Here is a 26092-nt window from a genome sequence, read left to right as displayed (position 1 = left end):
TTTCCATCTGAGAGAAGCAGTCTGCCTGGATCTTAGCATCATTCTCTGCCACTAAATCACTGGATGACTCGGGACAAGTCACTTCCCCCACTCCAGTCTCCATTTCCCCCTCTGCAAAAAGAGGCCTTGGCTTAGGTGTTCTCTAAGGGAGTTTCCAGCTCTCAAGCTGGGCCGTCCTCATGTTTCCTTGTTCTCCAGACTCAATTGTGTTAGGTCCTCGGCTGCTTCTGCTTCTGAATGAGGTGGCAGAACTGAGCTCCACCCCTTCCCTCCTTCAGCCTTGAGCTGAGCGAGGAGAGAGTCTTGGAGAAGGAACCTATGCTTTTAGCTCAGCAGGGTCTCTGCAACTGAACTAGAAACAACCGTTTGAAGATTGCCTGTCTGGATAGGTATATATAGCTATTGACTTTTTATAAAAATACATGACAACTGAATGTTTGTCTGTACAATCCCACTCTAAATGCACTAGGAGCATTGGCTAGTTAATGGAGTCCTGCTGTGAACCCTTTTATAAAATGAGAAGCTACTTTGGAATTTATCTTTGGTATTAAAATCAGTTTCATCTATCATCTTTCATCCTTCTATAGTAAAGATGGTCTCCTTCATGTTTTCTCGAGGCCCCCTAAACTGTTTCCCCACTGAAGTGTTGGCAAGCCTTATTTCTCTTTAGAAAGGTCCCTAAATTTTTCTCCCATCCCAGGGCATTATAGCTCTAGTTTTCTCTTACTCCTGTTTTATCTGCCCATGAAAACTCCTGGCATTTGATGTGTTGGGTACACTCGTTTTTATGGTCTTCTGTGGCTGATGATATAGTACTTTCCATTCCTCTGTCAACATTGAAGGTTCCAGATGTCAGGACTTCTGACATGCTTCAGGACATATGATTTATCTCCTGGTTTACATGACTCTATAATTTCATTGTAGTGTATAATAGTAAGTTTTATATTATATGCAGTAACAAGTAATAATAAAGGAAGATAATAAGAATTTATTGTATTGTTGTTTATATGTTTTATATGTTGCTCAGATGCTAAAGGCTGTACTTAACCAAGCTTGCTGATTATCTGTGTGTGAAGCATTTTCTGGTTGAAGTTGAACATTTTTCTAAAATATCTGAGGCCACTTTCCTGCCTAGGAATGTATCATCATAGAGTCTCTTTTCAAAACAAAACATTTTTTCCAGATTATAAAACTGAAGTATGCTTCTTCTAGAAAAAATGGACAACAGAAAGGCTAGTGCCAAAGTAACCTGTTATCACTAGTCATTTCTCATCCCTGGATGTTCCTGTGTATGTTAGTTTTTTTGTTTTGCTTTGCTTTATATAACAGTTTTTGGCAAATATTTACTCATGTCATTAAGCACTCTTAGAAAATATTTTCATTAGTTGCTTAATATTCCATCATATGTCATTGGATAGATAAATTGGTTTGAAAATCTAGTAGATTTGCTGTTTCTCAGTGCCAGATGATGATGATGGAGTAAGGAAGGGGTGAAGGATTGGGCCCATCACTAAGGCAGTCAATGAGGCTGGAGAAAAATCCCATTTCAGCATTTGCTTCTTTTGCTAACATTTGAGTGCATAAGGCCAGAGGAGAAAGGTACGGGAAAGCCGAGTCATAGGTCATGAGTTCCAAATGTTTCCCACTCATCCTTCAGGATGACACGTGCTAGCTGAGCTACCTTGGGTGTGAACAGAGACAGGAAATTCTCTATTGACACAGGTGGGCCCAGTTCCCAGAGGCCTCACTTAACAACTTGCTTTCTCTGCCCGGGATGTTGGAGAGGCGGTGGGCAGTTGCCTATTGGGTACTTCTGTGACTCTTTACTTCCCCCAAAACAGCAATGGGGGAGAGATACACAGCTGGAGGCACCATAACAAGTTGCTCTTAATATGTAACATACAAATATACAAATATTCAATTAAAAACTGAAATTGGTGTGTCCTCAGGAGGAGGCGGAAGAGAACAAGAGCAGTGTTCTGCCTCTGATACAAAATGCGGTATAACGTATTTCAAAACCGCAGGTGACTGCAGATGAGGAGCAAACAGGAAATGGAATTGGGAGGAGGGAGGTGGGGGCTCTCAGTTCTCAAGAGCACCTTTTCATTGTGCTTTCCTTTAGCTCTTTGAAGACTCTTAACCTAACTAATTACCTCTACTGCAAATCTGAATGAGCAAGACCTTTCTTTTTCTTATTAAAAACATCTGTAAATTATTGCAGGTAACATGTGAGTTCTTCTGTGTTATAAAAGAATTAAACACTACAAAAGATGACTGCATCTCTGATTAGGCCCCTGGTTTCCATTTCCTGTCCCCTGAGGTAACTACTGGTATCTTTTGGTTTGGTGTCTTTTCATGCATTTGTCTAGGTATTGTCATATACATAAATATATGTACAGGCCTTCTGTACATACGTGTGCTCATAATGCATATCATTCTACAACTTCTGTTTTCTGTTTTAGAGGTATTCACATCAGTACATATGGACCTGCTGTGTTCTGGCTACAGACTAGTCCAGAATATGCAAGTTTATATGTTCATAGTTTATTTTTCAGTTGTCCAGCATTTAAGGAGTTTCTACTTTTCCATTACTATAAACAATGCTTTAATGTATTTTTCTCACACAGAAGTCTGTGTACAGCTGTGCGAGGTTCCACAGAACAGATTCTAAGAGGTGGTTGCGGGATTATGGTCGATTAATGATTTCGGTGATTGTGGTCGTGAACATTTCCGTGTTAGATGTGCTGGACCAGGTTGCCACTTCCATCTGCACACTGTAGTCAAGTGAACATTCAATTAACTGCAATCAGAGTAATTAGGATCTCAATTAATTATACCACCTTAAGGAGAAGGACTAAAGAGATAAGGCATTGGAGGTGCTGTAAGAGAGAAGGAAAGACACTTCCAGGGGTTGTCCTGGGGTCAGTGAACAATTAGCTCAGTATTTTGTCAGTAATTTGCATGCACACATTTCACTCTGAACAAGGATGATTGTGATGTAAGATTAATCAAAGCAAGACAGGTGCTCTCCAGACACAATTCTCTAAATCAAGAACTGCACAAATGCTTTTGGATGCTTTCTACAGAGACTGAGACAAAATTTCACTCCTTCAACCTAGTAAATAGCAAGAAAAACACATCAACCAAGTCCCCTGTCCCAAGGCTTCAGGTTCTCTAGTTAATTTAGGTAGAGCAGACACAGAAAAATTAAGTACTCCAAGTCACCAGTGACATCACTAAATGCAAATCTATCATTACTTCTCTGAAATTCTTAGTATTTTATTTTTTGCTTCAGATGGCAGGAAACGGGTCATATTATACTTTTCTGATTATTTCCCCATCTTGGAGAAATCCCCTTCATCTTCCCGTTGTTCATGGTTGTTTCCTATATTTATTCTTTAGCTTTCCTTTACTTCCTCTCAAAGAGCACATCCAATTTGATATCTCTCTCCTAAAATTTCTTTTTCAGCTTTAAATGCTACCTGTACCTAAAACCTTACGTTGCTAACTACTTATTGACTTTCTTTGCTATCTCACCTTGAAATCAAATCTTATTTTCCTTATTTTACAAATCAAAGAGAAAAGACAAAAGCATATTTTTAAATGGGCAAAATCATGGCTAGATAATTTACACACACAATACACATACACAGTTGAAAGTTTTTAAAATGTTTTCTATCACTAATAAAATGCAAATTGAAGAATGTTGTGTTGATATACTATTTCTGATTTACTAGAGCTTGCCTGAGGATTCAGAATGCAAAACTAGCCACAAGCCATAGAGATCAGACAATGGTGATGCATACCTTTACTCCCAGGACTCAGGAGACAGAGGTAGATGGATCTCTCTGTGAGTGCAAGGCTGTCTGTATCTACACAAGTCTGAATCAGTCTAAAAGAGGATTAGAGCTCATGCCTTTAATCCCAGCCCTAGAGTGGTATATAAAAGATAGGAGTCCAGTGTCTCAGGCTACATTCTGAGATTTAGTCTCCAGCCACGTAGAGAAGAGGCAGAAGTCTAATGCTTGGTGGAGAGCTCCTAGAGACAGGATCAACCCTTTCAGTCTTCGGTAGAGGTAAGAGCTAGTGGCCAGCTGCTTTGTTTCTCTGATATTCAGCTTGAAGCTTGAATCCCATTATCAGTCTCTGAGATTTTTTATTATTTGTGTTACAGAATGTGATACCATTTTCCAATGAATTAGTTTACAGTAGATAAAAGCCCATGAAACTTCCTGGGTACACAAACATATACATAGTAGTGATAGAAGCACACACTAGTACTGTCCTCTGTTAAGTGATGAAAGCACACACTAGTACTGTCCTCTGTTAAGTGATGAATCGGGGTTTAAAATGTGTGAACCTTTTGAGCTAGGAAGATGGCTCAGTGGGTAAAGGTGCTTGTTACCAAGCCTGAAAACCTGAGTTTGTCCCTCAAGACCCACATAGAAGGTTATAACTGACTCTTACAGATTGTTTTCTGACCTCCACATATGCACTGTGGCATATGTGCTGCCACAAACAAATAAATAAATAGATGTAAAAAATATATGGACTTTTTGGTCCAGTAGGCTTTAATTTTAGGAAACAGAGACATTTGCAACCCTGCAAAAAAAAACCCTGTTGTTGTTTGTTTGTTTTATGGAGAAAACTTAGAGATATCCAGCAGTAGCAGTTAGATTAGGAATACATGGCAGATTCCTGCACGGGGTATGCTATATGCTATATGGCCAATAAAAATAGTGATTTGGGGCCTGGAGAGATGGCTCAGTGGTTAAGAGCTCACACCACACTTGCAGAAGATCTGCATTTGATCCCCAATGCCCATCTTAGGTGGCTCACACTTGCCTTTAACTCCAGATTCAAGGGATTTGACCCCTTGTCTCTGCAGGCACCAAGACTCATGCACACATACCCATAAACAGACACACACAAGTGCACATCTTTGAAAAGAAAATGGATCTTTAAGAAGACACTGTTCTAATGAAATGAATGATTTAGAAGGATAGCCAAGTACTCAAGAAAACATCTGCACTAAGTGTCAGATGTGCATTAAGTCAGATGTGCAAAGGAACAGATAACAGTAAACCTGTTTTGTGAAATAAAGATTTACTGACTGGCAAGAAATGCATACACATGTTGCTTATCTTGGGAGAATGAGAATATGATAGATGGTTTTTATTTTCTTCCTGATGACTTCCATGTTGTTTAATACTTTCTGCTGAGTATGACGGCATAGGCCTAATCTGAGCATTTGGGAAGTAGAAGCAGAAAGATCAAAAGTGTAAGTGATTTCTTTGCAATATGTTGAATTTGAGACCCTGCCCCCAAATGGAAATTTACCAAGCACCTACCATGTGCCTACAGTATAAAGAACCCCAAACAGGAAAAGGAGGAGTATAGACCTTACAAGCAATGGGCTTGGGAAATTTGGGATATTTTGAGCAGGGATTGCCATGATCCATGTAATATTAAAAATATTTTTTAGATTTATTATATGTGACAAGGGTTTGCTGCATGCATGTGTACTTTCCATGTGTGTGCCTGGTGCCCTCAGAGGTCAGAAGAAGGCACCAGATTCTCCGGAACTGGAGTTAGGAACCACACTGAGTGTAGGGATCCAAGCCTCTGCAAGAACGGCCAGTGCTCTTAACTGCTGAGCCATCTCTCCAGCCCCGCATGCAGGAGTTGTTGGTTGTAAAAGGTCATTCTATCTACAGACACTTGACTGATTGAGAGAACAAGAAAGTAGGGGCAGGATACGTCTCCAAGGGAATTGAATTGGCCAGCTGACATCCGCATTCCTTGAGAAAAATGCTGGTTGAAGTCAACTGACCTGACTTGAGACTCAAAAGCGGGGAACTGGGGTTGGGAGTATAGCTTACTTGTAAAGCTTAGTAGTTGGGTGTGGGGATTAGAGTTGTATGCCACTTTGCCCCATTTATATGGTGCTGGGAATTGAACCTAGGACTTTGTGTGTGCTAGGCAAGCATTCTACCAACAGAACTACCCCCTGGGCCCCATATTTGGTAATTCTTTCACAGTAAAGTGAATTTGAAAGGTAAGGGTCTCCCCCTCACTGCCTACTGTCTTTAGTTGGAGAATTCCTTGGACTTTGGAGCACTTGAAGTTTCATAGTGCTGAGTTTGGAGACAGGAAGAGATGATAAAATATGGCTCAGGAAACCTCAACTCTGAGTCTGTCCCAGTTTTGAGGCCTGTGACGTAGGAGCCTCCCTGGAGAGAGCATATTGGCTCTTAAGTCTCTTTGCTTTGCTGAGGCCTGAGAACCAACGGTGGTAAACGTCCAGCTTGTTGTTTGATTTAAGCAAAAAAGTAAAGTGGGAAAGAGGCAAAGGGAAGTAGAAAGGGGTGAAAGTGAGTGTAGAGAAATGTGGTGCATCCCTCATGGAACCCGTCTTTAGGTGAGCAAGGATACATCAACCTGAGTCAGTGATGGCAGTCTGTCAAGTGCACTCTGATGCAAGTTTGTGTGGACAACAGTGAGAGGGAATGAACATGCCAGATGGTAGTCACCAGCAGAAGCTCTTAGAGGATCCGCTGACACTGATGGAACCGGGGAGATTCCCCCCTCCCCCAACTAGGTGAGGGGGCTGTCTGACCACATCAATGGCTGAGGAGCTCCTCCACCATCGCATCCAATCCATTTTGGTGTGACACCTAGTCTGGCAGCAGGTCCAGTCAGCGTAAGAGCTGCCTGCTGGCACAGTCTGGGATGCTGGTACAAGCCTCCTGGCACAAACCATGACCTTTTGGGTTGCTCTTGGCATCTTGCTGGTTACGGAAAGTTTGGTGAAGCCTCGCCCCACAGAACCTCAGCCTATTTCCATAGCCCATCGTTCTTGTGAGGCTCATCTGCCTCCAGCTTCCATTCCCCACCCTTCTCCTGACACCCCGCCCTTGGCTGTGACCATTAGCAGTTGGCATATTTCTTCAGTACATGCAAGCCCTTTTTGTCCCTCCCCTTGTTTTCTTGGAAGTCTGCCTGAGTTTGAGACTCTCCTTGTTTGTAAAACCATTAACTATAAGAAACCTTGGCTGTATGCTTTCCAGGGCTGGGAGTGGCTTGGCTGACCCCTGTGGAGTCAAGGGAACCAGGGGAAGCCTGGAGACAGCTCCCCTCAAGCTAGACAGAGCCCCAAATATTTTACTGCATGGTGGGCCAGTTTGGGGTCCAAGGATAACCTTCCAGTGCTGCGGTAGGGGCAACTACTGTTTGGATGCTTTCCACATGTCAGACAGTATGCTATATGCATAAAGAGTATTGTCATATGAAATCTGCACATTAAGCCCTAACGGCTGGCTTTCTAATGGGGAGACTGAGAGCTTAAGTAACTTGTTAGAGGTTGAACTGCAGAGGTGGGGCCTCTGACTCAGACCTGCCTGATTCAAAATTCTGCACTTTAAAATCATTTTTACATTTATTCAGTACGTGTGTGCCTCTCTCTCTCCGTGTGTGTGTGTGTGTGTGTGTGTGTGTGTGTGTGTGTGTGTGTGTGTGTGTGTGTGTGTACTGGTGCCCCACAAGTTGGGAAGTCAGAGGACAACTTATGGGAATTGAGTCTCTCTTCCACCATGTAAGTCCTAGGTATCGAACTGAGGTCATTAGACTTGGCAGCAAGCACATTTACCCACTGAGCCATCTTACCTGTCCAAGTCTGTGCTCTTAACATCTCTGCTGTGCTACCTTTGTAGGTTTCCAAAGTGTCCTAGAGAGGAGAATCACTGGTTTCTAAGGGCTTTAGAATATTTATTGAATGTGTATACACATATTAAGTTCATTATAGGTATTAGTAAACAGATTTTATCTTCTTGTCACCTCTAAAATGCATTATATTGTCTCATATAATAGGTGTGGAAGGGAACCGAGTCTCAGAGAAGTTCCCTAGCCTCTAAATGATTGAGTTGAGATTTCATCCAAGTTTGGAACATCCAGTGCCAGTCTGGATAAGCTGCCCACATACTTTGTTCTGTCTAGAACTACAATGGTATTTATTACTGAACCTATTGGATACCTGTACCCAAGCACTCATGATTTCCAAGCTGACGGGTCATTTTGCTTTGAAGTGTGTGTGTTGCGGGGTGGCTGAGGGAAGAGGTGACACATTGGGTCCTTGTGGTTGTTACTTCTTGGCACCGGATAGAGTGCATGTGGTGGAGTATGGAGATCCAAATGGCTTTTAAGCACATTGTCATTTTCTCTCCTCCCTCCCTTTCCAATTTAGGGCGAAGGTTGCCGAACTGTGCCCCTGGCTGGACATGTGGGGTTTGACAGCTTGCCTGACCAGCTGGTGAATAAGTCAGTCAGCCAGGGCTTCTGCTTCAACATCCTGTGCGTGGGTGAGTATTTCCATGGCAGGAAATTCTATTACAGGATATAGATCCTTAATGGGTAGATGTGGCTTTGCAGGTAATTAGGTTAAATAATGTGTCATTCTCATCTAGTTGCAGGCTTGTCCCCTCCTTCTTCTCTTATCCCTTTGTTTATTTTTGTAAGAGTCCAGCTGCAATTACTTTTTTTTCTCTGCCCAGACCAGAATCTGGGGCCATACCTTGGGGGGAAAAAACAGAGCTTTGTGAGACTCAGTGGAAAATTTTGTTAAAGGGGTCTGGCTGGCTCGGTTACTGCTGTCAGGTTCCTTTTGACTACAGAGGATGAGAACCAGGACAGAATTGGGAGGAAATGAAAATGCCTGCTTTCTAGTTGTGGGTAGCTGGCTGGATCTCTGTGGTCTGTCTGGGCTTGGTACAGTTGGAGCTTAAGTGTAGGAATCACACAGCTGGGTACAAAGATCTTTTATTCCCCTACCTGTATCTCTGCCTGGGCTTTATTTTGTTATGTTTTAAGACAGAGTCTCATTATGTGACCTAGGCTGGCATGGAACTCAGCAGGCCTCCCGGGCTAGCCTCTAATTCTCGGTCCTCCTACCTTAGACTCCCAAATGTTGGTCACAAACCACCACACCTACATGGGGAGGCATTGTTTTAGTCCACTTGGTGTGCTAATCGTAGCACAAGGAGAGTTTAATAGTATTTCTGCAGTGAGTGAATAAGTTGAGTCTACAGGAAGCACTTGCTATACTTCTCAACAGGGTCTCATATCAGTTGTTCTGCCCAGTCTGCAAAGGGAGACTTGGGAGTAGTATCCATAGCCACATGGAGAGGATAATTGAGGAGGACAAAGGATTTACCTGAGACAACATGGAAAAACTGGCAGGGCCAAAACCAGGGATACTGGCCTGACTGGCCTCTTGTTCCTCCCACTGCTCTAACCATGACCAGTGACACCCCCGAGACCATGAAAGTACTTTGTGCGCCATCAGACAAACATGAGGGACAATAGTACCTTGTCATTCCTTAAGAATGGGTTTTGAAACCTTAAAAATTCCCAATTTACAAACACTGTGGTAACATATAATTTTCACCCAACAGTGTAAGGAAAGTATACCTGCATATTTGCAGTGACCCCCTTCTGAACATTAATGGTTGCATAAATACCATAATAAAGCCAATTTTCACACTGGCTGGAACACTTACACACTTCTGCTAATTCTCCTTTTCTTATTTTTGTATAGAGCTTATGGGGAACTCATTCACATCATAGATTCAAACTACCTTCGAATTATGTACTTTACTGTTTGATGTATTGAACATTTCTTTTTCTGCTGGGTGTGGTGGTATAGGAGTCTGAGATAGGAGGACTGTGAATTTGCATCTAATCTCGGATGTATGATGAAACCTTGTCTCAAATAAATGTTTTTGGAGTCATTCATTTTCTTAGGAATTTTTTTCCTTTTCCCTCATCTCCAGTACTCTTTACCAGGTCACTTTCTGTAAGTAATTCACTGGACTTGTAAGGACAAACAGAGCAGTAAGGTCACTTCTAAATATGGGTGACAGGCAGTCTGCTAGGCTCACTCATCAGCAAAGGTGACTCATTCCCATGTATCAGCTTTGGAGCCCATGAGACAAAAATATGTGCTTCGTGGAATATCAGAAGCCTCAGAGTCTGCGTAGAGGTTGCCAAGTCTCTGACTGCTGAAAGTCCAACTCACAGTCATGTTTAGGTGTTAATTAGGACAGGGATAGAAAAGAAATGAAAGACAGGGTAATCCACCCCAAGAACAAATGGCATCACATCTAATATTGGCACTACCAAATTTCTGTTTAGCTAACAAGATCAATCTTTGGCTAATGGCCAACTTATTTCACACAATATTTGAAGACTGAAATACTCCAGTGCGCACACATACCAGATTCGCTTGGCACTCCTCCCAGAGTGCCTTATGACCTGTGCTGAAGTTGAGATTAAAGCAAGATGACAAGCCCACTGTAAGCAACCTTTCAACCTAGAGCAATAGACTGGACTGGTAAAGCCCTGTGAGTCAGAATGGCACTCTGATGGCAAAGCATGGGGAAATGTGTCATAGGAATCTTAAGACTCCTCAGGGCCCCCCCCATGAGGTAGCTAAGATCAAGACAACATGAGTGGGACAACCATGCTCCCCCCAGGGTATTACTCTCCAGTGCTTCAGCACACACTTGATGACGTGAATTTACTGATGGCCCTGGGGCAGACTCTCTCAGAAGGGAAGCTAGGCAAGAAAGGATGACCCTTTCATCCCCAATGAGTCCTGTATCTTTTCTTTCTCCCTCTACTTGTCAAGTTTAAGGAAATGCCTCTCCTCTTACAATGCTCATAGATAGGTCCAGTAGACAAACCAACCCCTGTACTGGATCAAAAACTGCATCCCACTCTCTTGCTGTATTCATAACCTTGCCATGGCTCAGAGAACCCTTAATTTGCATCAAGGTCACAAGTGGCTCTGAGACCGCCATCTCAGGCCAGCGACACTCCTAGGAACTGTCACTGCTTTGGCAGAGTCCACAGTGACGATACTGAAGGTGATCTCTGCTGCTGCAGGAATTTTAGTCACTGTGTTCTTATGCCTAGTACCTGTATATGACTATCAAATTTACCTCCTTGGTGACTGTTGTAAAATGGCTCTGTTGGGTCATAAAACTTGTTTATCTGAATTATTTTTAGTATTGAATTATGGCAGTGCTAGGCTCGAGAGCTAGCTGGATAGCTAGGATACTTTTTTTTTCCACATTATTGTTTATCTTGATGTTGGCCTTCTGATCGTATGCCCACACCCAGCAGAGGAAGTATTGTACATTTATGTGTTCCCATGTGCGTATGTGCTTGTTGAGATTTGAGAGAGGAGGGCAAGAGAATTTTTATGAATCCAGAGTCGAAATTATAGTGCAATAAATTGACTGTACCAATAATTTCCATCCATGATTATTATGATTTTTAGCTAAGCACAAAGATGGAAGCATGTATGACCGCAGTCTGATAGACTCTCTGAGATAGACAGTAGTTACCAACTGAGGAGAGAGTCCCCCATCCCCACCCCATCAAAAACCATATCCCAGTCCCTTAGCTTTGGAAATTTTGAGTGTCTCATGACTGTAAACATCTATATAGGAAGCCTCAAAAGAAAAACTTGAACCAGCAATCCCAATGTTCTGCAGCCTGGTGCTTTGTACTTGGGAAAGAGCCCTAAAGAGCCTTGCCCATCTTAATGTGCTGGCAGCACTAATTGCCATGAGGAACACAAAGGCTCGTAATGATAATATTTACTTTGAAGCTGCTCAGGATTCCAGGCTCAACTGGGCTCTGTTGAACTTGGAAAACACACCGAGGACAAGCAGGATTGAGGTTTTACTGCAGGACATGTGCAAAGGGCAGTTAGAAGTCTATGAAGGACAAGGGCTGATGTTTCCATCCCTCTATCTCTAGTAAAGGCAGTTGTTAGCCTTAAGCAGCCACAGTGGTTGGTCACTGGCTAACAAGGCACCATGGGAGAAAGCGGTCCATGGTTTGTAGCATCCACTGAGTTCTATGGTGTCACTACTTCCACCACAGCTGATTTTTAAGCAATCAATGCCACAGAACACAGGTTTGGGACGAGGTACAGGAAGCTGCATGTGCTAGCTGAAACACTAGTCTGCCAGGCCCCAGCAAGAACAGGAAAGAGAAAGGAAAAGGTCACATAGCCAGGCATGCCCTTGTCCCTCTCCATAGACTCCCATGCCCAACTGTAGTACGTGGAGTGTTTCCTTTTGGACACCTCCCTGTTGAACTCAGCAGCAATGTTTCTCGGCTTATTCCACCCTTCACAGCTGAGTGAGACTTCTCTCCATGTGAACAGGGGCTGTGACTATCTCCCCCTTTGCTGTATTTTCAGCCCCTATAATTGTATCTGCCTGTTTGTTATCAGAGGCTTTGTAACTACTTGTTGAATGACTAAATGAACCAATATGTCATGTTTGTGTGCCTCACTAGAGTGTATTGGTTCAAAGCACAGGCTACAGAAGTAGCCTGCCTTGATGAAAATGCTGACTCTGCCATTTATTAGTTTGTGACCTTGGGCTGTCATTTTCTCTACAGTGTATAGAGGAGGAAAACGGATACAGAGAGGAGGAACTTGCAAATTCACAAAGCTAGTGGGTGGTAACTTGTTTAACCTAACTAGAAATTAAGAGTAAATTGTATTATCTAGGGGCTGACTGGGTTGTAGTTCAGGGGTAGAGTTCTTTTGTTGCCTGTTTTGTTTGAGACAAGGTCTCATTTTGTAGCCCAGGCTGACCTGGAACTCACATGCATCCGCCTGTCTCTGCCTCCAGATGTCACCTTGCACAGCCAGGAGTAGAGCTTTTGTTTAAGCTGATGGACTTGAACCCTGGGCTCCATTCCCAGCACTAAAGATAAAAGCATCGTGGTGTCTACCTCATACACTTGCTCTAAGGAACAAATAAAATCTGTGGAAGGGGAGGGTGCAGCTCAGTAGTTGAGAGCTTGCCTTGCAAGTGTGAGGCCCTTTGTTCCTCTCCCAGAACTACAAGAAAAGAAAAGAAAATATGTATTGTTTCACAGCAATCCTGGCACATAAATGTGCTACTATAAGCAAATAGTATTGATGCATGCTTGAAGTCCCAGCACCTGGGAGGCTGAGGCAGGAGACTTATGAGTTCTCAAAACTAAGCCAGACCACCCCCCAAAAAAACCCCACCTGCTATTGTTATTCCAGTCTTCCCCTTTTATTGGAAAAAGGACTAGAACCCAGACTGGGGACAGGGCTGAGATTCTGTCACATGGCAACATAGTATTAGCATATGTAGGTTTTGTCTTCCTTCCTTCCTTTTTTTTGTTTTATTTTTTGAGACAAGGTTTCTCTGTGTAGTCCTGGTTGTCCTGGAACTCACTCTGTAGACCAGGCTGGGCTCAAACTCACAGAGATCCTCCTGCCTCTACCTCTGGAACGCTGGGATCAAAGGTGTGCGACACCACCGCCTGGCAAATTTAAATTATTTTAAAAAGAGATTTACGCCAGGCGATGATGACACACACCTTTAGTCCCAGCTCTCGGGAGGCAGAGGCAGGTGGATCTCTGTGAGTTCAAGACCAGCCTGGTCTACAGAGTGAGTTCCAGGACAGCCTCCAAAGCCACAGAGAAACCCTGTCTCGAAAAAGAGAGAGATTTACTTATTTTATGTGTATGTATGTCTGCCTGCATTTACATATGCGTACTGCATGTGTGCCTGGTGGCTGCAGAGGCCAGAAGACAGTTTTAGTTCTCCTGGAACTGGAGTTACAGGCAGCTGTGAGCTGCCATGTGGTTGCTAGAAACTAAACCCAAGTCCTCTGCAAGAGCAGCTAGTGTTCTTAATCACTGAGCCATCTCTGCAGGCCCCTGTTATTTTTAAAAATCATTGTTTCCAGTGCAGTGTCAACAATAAGCAAAGCGAGAGGTAGGACATGAGTTCAAAGACGTAAGAAACCCTGCTCTCCACTGTGACACTCTCTGGGAGGGCTGGGGAGAAAGGGAGGGAAATTGAGCCCTTGGGACTCATTGAGTTTCCTGCTCGAAGCCAGTTGCCAAGTTCCTACCTTCTTGCTGAGGCATGGTGGAATCTGCTGACCTGATCCCAGCTAGGCCACGTGTCATATCGCCATGCGAGTTTACTATTGGGCCCAAGGCAGCTACAGGAGGAGATGCATTGTAGTCTCAGACTGGGTCTGTACCAGCCATCCAGAGAGGGTGTCCCTCCCCCTCCACGTCCCCCGAAATGGTAACTGAGAGCAGAAGCACTCGGAGCCTCTGGAGGAGCTGGCTACATTTTCTGCCTCCTTCTAATGCCTGCCTTTATTGCAAGTCCGTAGACATGGCAAGTTCTCCTCCAGCCCTTCATTATTCAATATCTAGTTGCCACAGCCCTTGTGTTGCTGGCAGGCATCTGGGTGGTCAGTTACTGTTTCTCCCTGCTGCTTGCCCTACCCTGCCCAGCCCCTGTTTCTCCAGCTGTGCAAACAGGGTGGGTCTCTGGCTCTGTAGATCTGCTGCTGAGACCTTGTAAGTCAGGTTTTCTCTAGCACTGTCAAGGGTACAGAGGAGTCTCCAAGAAATCTTTGCCTGTGGAGTCAGTGATCCCATTCTGGAGTGCTGGGGAGACTGGAGCCCACCACTGTCTAGGAGCAGCAGGGACATCAATAATGAGCTCAAGGACAAAGAGGATGAGTTGAGGATGTACATGGAAAATCCGTTAGACATACTAAAGACTGCTTGAAATGTACCTGAAATATGGTGTCCATAGAGAAGCTGAGTTGGAGTATGGTAGCCATCCTTGCATTCCCACCTCAGAGATTCTGGCCCTGTTTATAGACGAGCTGTGCCATGTCCTTTGGTGGAATAATGGATGCTGTGTTCTGCTGCATGCCTGAATCTGTCACCTCCCATGGCAAAGACCTCCCTGCACCAGATTTTCTTGGGACCCAAATCCTTTCTTTAGGGGAGGACAAAAGCGAGCCTCTTCTTAGACAATCATTGTCCTTGATGGATATAGCAGACCCTGGCTGGAAACACAATATGTGTGAGGAACCCTTTCTGTATACCCTGGTAGTCCACCTCATTAGTCATGTCTGGCTAAGAAATAGGGCAGGGGACCTTGGGAACCCGGTTAAATTATATGTTCTTGTCTTTCTTTGTACATAGAAGGCTCTCACCATAGGTAAATTTTTATAGGTCATTATTTAGGATAAGAGGAGCTTGGGAGACGCAAAGTTACACACACTGAGAGAGGGAACATGTTTGACTCTCCATCATGAAGTTCTATGCGCTGCCTTGCCAATGTGTACTGTTGGTCTCCAAGGGGAGATGTGCCTGGCCAGGAATTACCCAGAGTAAACCTAGCCCCAACCATGAGGATAAGTCAAAGGTCACACAATCTCTTCTTGGTTGGGAAGGGGTAGGAAGAAGAGAGATGATGCTAGCAAAAAAGCAGTGTGGTCTAAGATGTTCAAAGACTGGTCCAGGGTCATTAACTTGTCTGTCTGATTATTTGTTTGTTTGAGACAGGTCTCTCTACATGATCCCTGCTGTCTTTGAACTTACTATGTAGGCCAGGCTGACCTTGGATTTAGATTCATCTGTCTGTACCTCCCAAGTGCTGGGATTAAGGGAATGTGCAAAGACCAGGCTGGTCTCAAACACATTGATCTTATCCTTCCTATCTGCCTTCATCTCCTGAGTGCTGGGATTACATATATGTGTGTGCCAACTTGCTCAGTCTCTTCAATGCTGAGGATCAAACAGGGCTTGTTGTGCTAAGCCACAGTCTACTCGCTGAGCTACATCTCCAGCTTAGGTACTCACTTTTACTCCTAGTCTTCCTGATTCACTCAGAGTGGGATGAGGAGCCAAATACAATCTGAAGTCAGGGAGATTCTAAGTGGTTTTTGTCCCTAGCCCAGCTGAGGCTTCAGAACAGCTTCTCTCCAATGTGCGATTCTGATGTCTTACTCTCCAAAGACTCCTTGGTTCTAGGCAGTGGTTTAGTACCCACGAATCCATAACCCTTCCCCCATTCAGCGCCCAAGTGTGAAATTCTAGTGGTTGGATTTATTAGAGGTGCACAGTTGATATGTAAGTTAAGCAAGCAAACACCTGGTTTGTTTGAAATTGAAAAAGAGGAATTTGTGGCTTAAGTTCATTCCTCAGTAGATTAAAAAATGGTCTCACTGAAAGGTCATCTAGGCTGGGAGAAGCCAAGGTTAGCTACAGTCTCCCCACTGGGAGACAAAGCTGTGACATCTGTGGAACTGAACACTGCTTAGGCTTGGCAGAACCTGAAGCAGGGCATGAGAGGAAGGGATATTTATTTGACAAGTGCCACTTATTTACGTGTTTTACTTCAAAATTATAGAAAAACTAAAGAAAAATGAGAACTATAAATATGCATACCACTCAGAGGTAAGCATTAATAAGAATATATTATATTTCTTTACAGTCTATTTCTAGGGATAATTATACCCCCCATCTGTACATATAACATGTATTTCTCTGCCTCTAAAAGCAGTACGTGCTCAAGATAAAGCTTCAAATAACAGAAAAAACTATGAAGGCTAAAATGGAAATCAGCCAAATTCTCTGTGATTATGAGATATCTGTTACTGGCAGAGCTGTGCTTTCCTTTTTCATGCAATTGATGCTCTTCATTGTGTGTACCTCTGCATGTTTTTTCTTTAGTGTTTTAGTATATACACTCCTCCCTTCCCACATATGTGATATACAATGTGTAATGGCTACGTAGTAACTGTGTGATATCTTTTGCTTTTCAGGGGAGACAGGTTTGGGCAAGTCCACCCTCATGGATACCCTGTTCAACACCAAGTTTGAGGGCGAGCCAGCCACCCACACACAGCCAGGTGTTCAGCTCCGATCTAATACCTATGACCTCCAGGAAAGCAACGTGGGGCTGAAGCTCACGATTGTGAGCACTGTGGGCTTTGGGGACCAGATCAACAAGGAGGACAGGTAAGGAAAGCAGTGGGGTCGGAAGGTGAATGGAGGAACCAATGAAAGGGGCTTCCCATGAGAGTCCTGGAGACAGCACAGGACCTGGGGCTCAGCCTGACTCACTAGAATGGTGCGGGTAGGCAGCTTGCAAGCATGGCACCATTTCAGGGCCCCTGTCCACAACAACTGTGCCAATCCATATACTTTGCCAAAAGAAGGGTGTCTTTCTAATACACATGACTGGAACCTTGATTCTGTTCAGCCCTGTGCCAGGCCCTCCTGTACTTTAACAATCTAAAAGGGAATGGTTTAATCTCTGCTCCTGAGCCGTTCCTGGAAAAGGCCTGTCTTAAGCAAATAATTTCCGTATAGAGAAGGATGTTCTGTGAAGGACAGAGGACAAAGAGGTAAAGGACAGATTGCAATGAGACCACAAGGACAAGGACAGTAGTTCCATGCAGGGAAGTCAGAGAGGCTTTCCCAGAAACCTCAGGATCTCAATGAAGTCAGCCGGTGGAGGGGAGGACTGTGTAGAGGGACCAACAAAGTCTACGCAGAGAGGAAGAAGGAGAGTCAGAAGAAGCCATGGGGGTTTCAGGATACATGCGAGGGGTGGATGAGGTTCTGAGATGAGGGTGTGATAAAGGCTGGGGTAGGGGAGGAGTAGCTTGTAGGGCACTCACAGAAAGGGCCACTCAAGATGCCTTTAAAAAATCTTTGCATGTAAGTGGAGGTGCATATACCACAGCATATGTTCCATGGTGCATGTGTAGAGGTCAGAGGACGACCTCTCAGTTGCTGGTTGTCACCTTCAGCCTTGTTTGGGAGGTTTTTGTTTTTCGTTTTGTTCTTTTGGGTTTTTTTGTTTGCTTGTTTGTTTGTTTTTCTATTCTGTGCATATGACAGACTAACTGGCCAGAAAGTGAATTCTATGTCGGCCTCCAGTCCCATTGTAAAGCCTCTTGGATTACATATGTGTGTTGCTTTCTCCAGTTTTATATGTGTTTTTAGATCCTTGATATTGTGGCAAGTGCTTTACTCGCTGAGCCTTCTTCCCAGCCCTTTATTTTTAAGATTGATTCTCTTTTTAAGCAAATGTGCGTGTGTATGTATGCATGTGGTATGTGCATGTGAGTGCACACACATATAAAGGCCAGAAGAGGGCACTAGATTCCCAGGAGCTGGAGTTGCAGGCTCTTGAGAGCAGCTCAATGTGGGTGGTTGGAATCAAACTTGGGTTCTTTGGAAGAGGAGGGCAAGCTCTTAACTGCTAAGCCATAGCCCTCTGGGTTTGGTAGTTTTGATTTTTGGTTTTTGTTGTTTGTAAGTAAGGTCTCACTATGTATCTTTGGCTGGCCTGGAGCTCTCTATGTAAACCAGGCTGACCTTGGATTCACAGAAATCCATCTGCCTCTGTCTACTAGAACTAAAATGTACCGGTACACCTAGCTTGCGTTTTTTTGTTTGTTTGTTGTTTTTTTTTTTTTGTTGTTTTGTTTTTTCGAGACAGGGTGGTTTCTCTGTATTGTTTTGGAGACTGTCCTGGAACTTGCTCTGTAGGACCAGACTGGCCTCAAACTCACAGAGATCCACCTGCTTTTGCCTCCTGAGTGCTGGGATCAAAGGCATGCGCCACCAATGCCTGACTTTGTTGTTGTTGTTTTGTTTTGTTTTATTTTGGTTTGTGTTTGTTTTGTTTGAGACAGGGTCTTGCTATGTATCCCTCTCTGTCCTGGAACTTTCTCTGTAGCCCAGGTTGTGCACATCTGCAGTAGCTCCTCAGCTAGGAGAGGGACCTCATGAGCCCTTCTCCTCTCTGTGCTGAAATGTTCTCAACTGCTTTGATTCTGTGCACATAACTGTAGCTGATTTGGACTTAGGAGTCCAATGGCTATGTTCTATCCAGAAGATGGCATTTCCCAGCATTTCTCTCCATACAGCTCTTAGGTTCTTCCATTTCTTCTTCTTTGAAGTCCCATTTAGGGCCAAGCACTCGCAGTCACTTTAGCACTCTGACCAGTTACGGGCCTCTGTATTAACCACTGCCCACTGCAGGAAGATCCTGCCTGAGCAAGGGGGAGAGCAGCACTGATCTATGGGCATAAACATGACTATTTAGAAGGAGGTTTGATGGCTTGACCACTTAGCAAAACCGCAGCAGTAGGTTCTCTCCATTACCCATTACTATCCCAGCCATAGGCTTTGATCAAATATACAATAATAGGCATGAATTCCCCCTTGTGGGTCAGCCTAAATCCAATCAGAAAGAAGTTAGTTGTCCTGGGACAGTTATGCCATTGCTGAAGTGGACACATCTTGCCTGGCAGATGAGTACTGAAGGCTGTAGCCATGGGTAGGATCACTAGTGTCGTTTCTTCCCCAGTGGCCTATGTCATACCTCCCAGCACTATAAAAGCTAGCCAGGAGAAGTTTTCAGGGCAGTTCCTGACTGATTTCTGTGTGTCCAGTAAAAGAATGTATTATCTTTAGCAATAAAGTCTTGATATCTAGTTATGTTAGCAGCCAAGAACATTGGCAATAGCCTCTGGGGCCTGCAAGACCAATAACTTAGAGGAAGGTCTGTCATGCCTGGCACTGAGGTTTTTTTGTCTTATAGCCCGTGTCTCCTAGGAGCAGCATTGTCCACCCGTATAACATAAAGTTCAAACACTTTAAAATGTTTTTCAGTTGTGTGTGTGTCTATGTGTGTGCACATGCATGACATGTATGTGCATGTGAGTACTGGTGCCTGCAAAGGCCAAAAGAAGGCATTGGATCCTGTGGAGCTGGAGTTATATGTGCTTGTGGACCATTAAGAGTGGGTACTGAGGACTGAACTTGTGTCCTTTATGAAAGCAGTAGGTTCTCTTAACTGCTGAGCCATCTCTCTAGCCTATGTACTATTTAAAAAACCCCGTATTTTAATTTATTTTTGTTTTATGTATATGAATGTTTTTCCTGCTTGTACATATGTGCACCGTGTTCACGTAATGTCTTTGAAGCCAGAAGAGGATGTTGGGTCCCCTGGAACTGGAATTACAGGTGATTGTGAGCTGCCACATGGAGACTGGAACCAAACTCAGGTCCTCTGCAAGAGCAGCCAGTGTTCTTAACTACTGAGCCATCTCTTCAGCCCTAAATTCTATTTGAAATTAGCTTGCAAAGTGGTAGTTTGCCATAAAGCTTTCTCATGCATTCTTAGTTTGGTTTCCCCCATGTTCTCCCCCCTTTCCCCAATCTTTCCACTGTTTCCCTGTTTCAACTGTTAGCCCTCAGTACACATGTAGTTTCTTAAGAACTAAAGCAAATTCTGTTTTCTATACAAAATTCTAAAAGGAACACATTGTTTTAAAAATACATTTACATGCTGGTTACTTGTTTATTGTGTGTGTTCATGCACATGCACACTTTGTGCTTGTACAACGGCATACATGTGGAGATCAGAGGACTGTTTTGGGGAGTCAACTCTGTGAGACCCTGAGCTCGAACTCATGTCATCAGGTTCTGTAGCCAAGTGCCTTAATCTGTTGCATCATCTCACTGGCCCCAACCACTCTTTTTTTATAGGATTGCTTATTATGCTAATCTTGTTTGTTGAGCACCACGTAGACCCTACTCCCTGTCAATTGAGTGTCACACTCAGCTGCATGTGTTTTCAGATGTAATCAATGACATTTCTCCCAGTCTTCTGAGTTGTAGACGTTCCACATGTGTCTTGATCATGAGGGTTGGGAATACTGAACACACACTGCCTCTTAGACACTAATCTACCTCTGTTTTATTTTTAGAATGTTTCTCATGATTTTACAATTGATAGCTAGGCATGGTGGCACATGCCTGTAATCATAGCACTCGGCTGACTGAGGCAGGAGGATTGAGAGTTTAGCAGTCTGGGTAACATACTGCGAACTTGTCTTTACAAAAATAACTAAACGAAGAAAATACATGAAAGATACATATCTTAAAATTCAAATAGCGCAAGCACAAATGAAAAATGATGAGGCTTCTCAGGGACTAGGATAGGGAGCAGGATGAAGTCAGCTGCAATCCTCGGGAATAAAATGCCATTCTTTCTTCAAGTGCCGGGAATTGAGCCTAGTTCCTTTTACATGCTAGACAAGCACTTTAATACTGAGCTATATCCCCAGCCATTTAAAAAATGTTCTGACTTTGAGTACAGACTGACTTTGAACTTTATCTGTAGCGCAGCCAAGCTTTACCTTTGACTCCGCCTTCCTTAGAATCCTCCCTTGGCCTCTCTAAAAGTAGACCAGTGGCATCGGGCCCTATAAAACTAGTGTTTTCTACATGGTATCAGGGGCACAGATATGTACTGGAAAGGACTTCACAACAGCCTGCACTTTCTACAGCATATGTTTAAACAAGGACCAAACAACCCAAAATGGTGGGAGTCACGTTCGGTGTTAACACCCTTCGTAGTTCCAGTACTTGGGAATCCCAGCTCTCAGGAGGTGGAGGTAGGAAAATGAAGAATTTGAGGCTGTGGTGGAGAGACCACCTCGAATGTCCATTCCTGATAATAAACTTGATGTCTATAACCATCCGGGAGCCTACATCCTGTGACTGATGGAAGCAGAGGCAAACACACAATCACTGAACTGAACCCAAGGAACCCAGTGGCAGAGAGAGAGGAGTGATGAGCAAATTGGCAAAGAATGGGCTGGCAAAACCAGCAGAGACAGCTGATCTGAACAGGGGAGAGCTCTTGGACCCCAGACCGACAGTGGGGAGCCCAGCATGGGACTGATCTGGACCCCCCAAATGTGAGTGTCAGCGAGAAGGCCTGGGCAACCTATGGGGCCCTGAGCTGTGGATCAGTGTCTATCCCTGGAATACAAACAGTCATCGTGTGCCTATAGCACAAAGAGGGATGCTCTGTCAGCCTGGACTCTTAGGGGAGTGCCTGGACCCTACCCAGAGTGAAATGACAGACTCTAGATATCCCCTATGTGAAAGGATTTGGCAATAGGGTGGGAGGGTGGGGGGAAAGGGGAGTGCGGGAGGAGGGGAGGGAGAGGGAACTGGGATTGACATGTCAAATAAGCTATTTAAAATTAAAATAAAAAATGATAAAAAAATTAAAAAAAAAGAATTTGAGGCTGTCTTGGGCTACACAGTGAAGCCCTGTCTCAAACATACTAAAATAGGGACTGTTGATGTTCCTCAGTAAGTCGAGTACTTGCCTAGCAGGCACAAAATGTTGGTTCAAATACTCAGCACTGCATCCAAGGATGATAGCACATACATAATCCCAGCATCAGGAAGGTAGAAGCAGGAGAATCTGAAGTTCAATATCACCCTCACTGCATAGTGAATCTGAGGTCAGCCTAGGGTACATGAGACCCTGTCCAAAACAAACAGAGAAATGGATTGAGAATATTTTACGTTCATCGTGATGCATGTCTGGAATCCCAGCACGTGGAACATGGAGGCAGGAAGATCAGGAATTCAGGGCCAGCTCCAGCGGCAGAGTGAGTTCGAGGCCAGCTTGGTTACATCATGGGATGTTGTCTAAAATTAAACACACACACACACACACACACACACGAACAAACAACATGGTGGTATGTGTCTTTAATCCCACAACTTAGGATGCAGGCACAAACAGATCTCTGTGAGTTTGAGGCCAGCCTGGTCTACTTATTGAGTTCAAGGCCACCTAGGACTACATAGTGAATCTTTGTCTCAAAATAAACAAACACCACCAAAACAACTAACCAACCAACATATAAAAACTCCAAATACTACTAATAAATGAAAGAAAAAAGGGAATAGTGAGTGTTGGAGAAAAGGGAACACAGGGGTGAATTTTCAAGATAGGCTAGAGAGAAGAGTGTCTAGGAATTAAGCTTTGGTCTCTGACAGGCCTAGGTTCAAATCTCATACTGCCATTTGCTAGACCAGGAACCTTTGGCAAAATACTCCAATTGTCTATGTATCAGTTTTAAAGTCACCTGTAAAATTGGATAATCTTTACAATATCAGACTATGGTATAACATATTTGACATGAATAACCAAAAAAATGCTGAAACCATGCCTGGTACAGAGTAGCTACCTAATAAACAGAAGGTATTATAATCATGATTTTTATTGATAAGAAGAGGAATAACATTGCATAGCATTTAGGAGGAAATGATAAATGATGTCCAAGAAAAGGAGAATTTTTTTTTATCTACTGGATTTGGCAGCATGACCATTGTACTTCAGACTGATCATTCCTAGGAGATTGTAGGGAGAAACTGGGTTGCCATTCTTACTTGTGAATGGGACGTAAGGTATCAGAATGGGGAGAAGGCAACAGAATAGAAAGGTGAGTACAAGGTCAGATGCATGTTTGCATGGAAATGTCACGTCTATTAATCAGCAGGGACAGAATGGACTGTTCAAGAAGCGATGCAGAGAAAAATAGGCCATCCATTTAGAAAAACATAAAATGAGACCCTCTCACACAAACACCGATTCAAAAATAGATTCCTGTTGGACTAAAAACAAATTCTAAAAATATAAAGAGAAAATGTCGGGGAATATTTTTATAGCTTTGGGAGTGCAGAAAGCTTTTTGAGTTGTGAAATGAAGTCGAAAAATCACAGAAGAAAAGAGTTGTTAGGTCTAAGTTAACTAGAGGAAAGGTAGTTTGAGGCTGGAGTGATGATTTCATGGTTAAGAGCACATACTACTCTTCCAGAGGACCTAAGTTTGATTCTCTGCACCTACATCAGGCGCCTCATAGTTACTGTAACTCCAGCTCCAAGGGATCTAATGTCTCTGTGGCAGACACTTGCACTCACATGTATATACCCAAATACATACATGTGGATAAAAATGATAAAGTAGGACATTTTTTTCAAAAAGTATTTTACATTTCAAAATGTTAAAATACCATAAAGCATAAGTGAAAACAAGCTACAGAGGGAACAAAAATATTTGTAACCTATGTAATAGAAAAGGATTTTAAATGTAAGAAGGGCTTCTGTAATTCCATGAGTGGTAAACAGATAATTGACTGGAAGGGAAATACAAATGGAACAATCAACATTATGAAATGATGTTCATTCAGCTTCCCCAGCAATTAGGGAAATGCAAAAGAAAACAATGATTTTTTCCCTCTCAGATTTGCAAAAATAAAAGATGATATCATAGCCACTACCACCTTTATTCACGTGGGTGTATGAATTGATACAGATTTTTGGAGGGCAAATTTGGCAGCGACCATTACATTTTTGAATATGAATAATTCATGACCCAGCAATTCCACTTTCCGTTATGTTGCCCAAAAAAACACATGCTTATAGGAAGCAATGGTGTTCACTGCAGCATTGGCTGTCAAATTGGAAACCTTTAACCTGCCTACATGTCCATCAATAACGCAGCTACATTAGCTGTGATTCAACCATACCATGGGACTGTATTTGCAGTTTGTATTCACATGGATTCAGTATCAGGTCATGCTGAAGTTGTATCATGGTGTCATTTGTGGAAATTCCCCCTCCCTTCACAATGGATAATCCTCTCTATATCTGCATATAAATATACAGGAAAGCTCTGAAAAGATATTCAACAGAAAGAAAATAGTGACTACTAATGAAGCAGGAAGAATTCATACATGGATTGTTTGTATAGTTGAAAGGAAATTTAAAGGATACTGTTTTAAAAAAGGAAATAGATAAAGTAGGTGTAGACAGTGGACTTAAAAAGCTGGGGAAAGCAGATAAGGCAGTGTGTGAAGAGAGATAAGGAGGACAGAGTCAGTAATTGAGCATAGGTGAGATGATGAAGGCTTAAACAGGAACAGAAAGCTATAGGAAAGAGAGGAGGGGCAGATTTGAGAGAGAATTCACAAAACTTAGCATCTAAATGGATATGGAGGATCTTGTTCCATTTATCAAGTGCTAAATGTCTATAGTGTGCCAGGGACAGTGTGAGAGGCTAGTGACACTAAGACACTAAGAAACATTTTATTTATTTATTTATTATGTTGTGAGGGCAATGTTGTGTGGCAGGCCTTTTCCTGGGGAGACAGTACACACATTTACTCTCCCTAGATAAAGAGCCTATGACTAACCAAAGTATTAATAACACCAAGGTCCAATTTGGTGAACCAATGGGTTTTATTGAGGTTACTTACAGGAATATGGGTGGGGGGTTACTTACAGGAGCAGAAATTACTCAAAGACAGATCTGTCACCAAAGCCCACCCCAGCATGGGTGATACCTCACAAAACCCGGGAACCCCGGAGCGCACTGCACAGCTTGCAGGCAGCTCAACAGGTTAGAGAGTGTCTTTTCAGATTGATTCAGTTGGTCTAAACCCCTTCCATGCAGCTTGGCTGGTTTCTGCTTGTTCCAGGCAGCTGGTGTGGTCTGAGAGTCTTCTTTGCAGCTTGGCTTGTTTCAAAGTCCTCTTTGCAGGTTGGGTAGCCTGAGAATGACTCCCAGCAGTCTTTATTGGTTACTCTTTGAAGGGAGGAGCCCAGTGAATCTGGTCAGTTTCAGGAACTTCCTGAAGCTATTTTGAATTGTTTCCATTCTGGATTAAGGCAGTTCTCTACAGTATGGAATGTTTCTGTTTCTGAGGAAATGGCTCCACAACAGCAGCTGTGTTAGTGAGCTGGTACCATGGTATGTACCTGAAGGTCATAGACACCCTGTGGGAGCTGGTTCTCTCCTACCACTAGGCCCAGGGCATCAAACTCAGGTAGTCAGGCTCAGGAGCAAGTGCCTCTACCCTCTGTCCGACCTTACCAACCCACCACTAAAATATAAAGCACAGTCTTTGCTAAGTAGCTTTCAGATTAGTGGAGGGGTTGAAGATGGATGCAGATTCTGCATAGTGGGGTTAAATACAGTAACATAGACATGAGGGGTTCTGGGTGTGGAAACAGGGAGGAACAGCAATTGGTCAAACCTTGTTGTGAGAGTCCAGAGTATAGATTTGTAAGAGAAGTGAAAGTCAGGAAAGGCTAGGCTAAGTCAAGAATGAGCATGAGTTAACCACCCTGATTGTAGTTGATATTCAGTACGTGATGAATGAATGCATGGCATATACATTAGTAGAGAGTTTTGAAAGAAATGGTTCCCAAAGGAAGTGACACTATTAGGAAGTGTAGGCTTGTTGGAGGAAGTGCGTTACTGTGGGGCGGGCTTTGAGATCTTTTTCTCAAGCTTTCACTCAGTGTGACAATCGGTCGACT

General features: G+C 43.4%; 1 protein-coding gene across 6 annotated transcripts in view; it reads left to right on the top strand.

The window, feature by feature from the left end:
- Positions 1-26092, top strand: part of Septin6 (septin 6) — a 75425-nt gene that overhangs the window by 6520 nt on the left and 42813 nt on the right. For all 6 annotated transcript variants that reach the window (XM_040744553.1, XM_021234716.2, XM_021234714.2 and 3 more), the window contains exons 2-3: positions 8243-8357; positions 16702-16897. In XM_040744553.1, coding sequence (XP_040600487.1) covers positions 8243-8357; positions 16702-16897 — 311 coding nt within the window. The remainder of the gene's footprint in view (positions 1-8242; positions 8358-16701; positions 16898-26092) is intronic.

The sequence above is a fragment of the Mesocricetus auratus genome, unplaced genomic scaffold (assembly GCF_017639785.1).
Source record: "Mesocricetus auratus isolate SY011 unplaced genomic scaffold, BCM_Maur_2.0 Super-Scaffold_100003, whole genome shotgun sequence".
In the NCBI taxonomy this organism is placed as follows: domain Eukaryota; kingdom Metazoa; phylum Chordata; class Mammalia; order Rodentia; family Cricetidae; genus Mesocricetus; species Mesocricetus auratus.
This window is presented reverse-complemented; position numbering and strand designations above follow the sequence as displayed.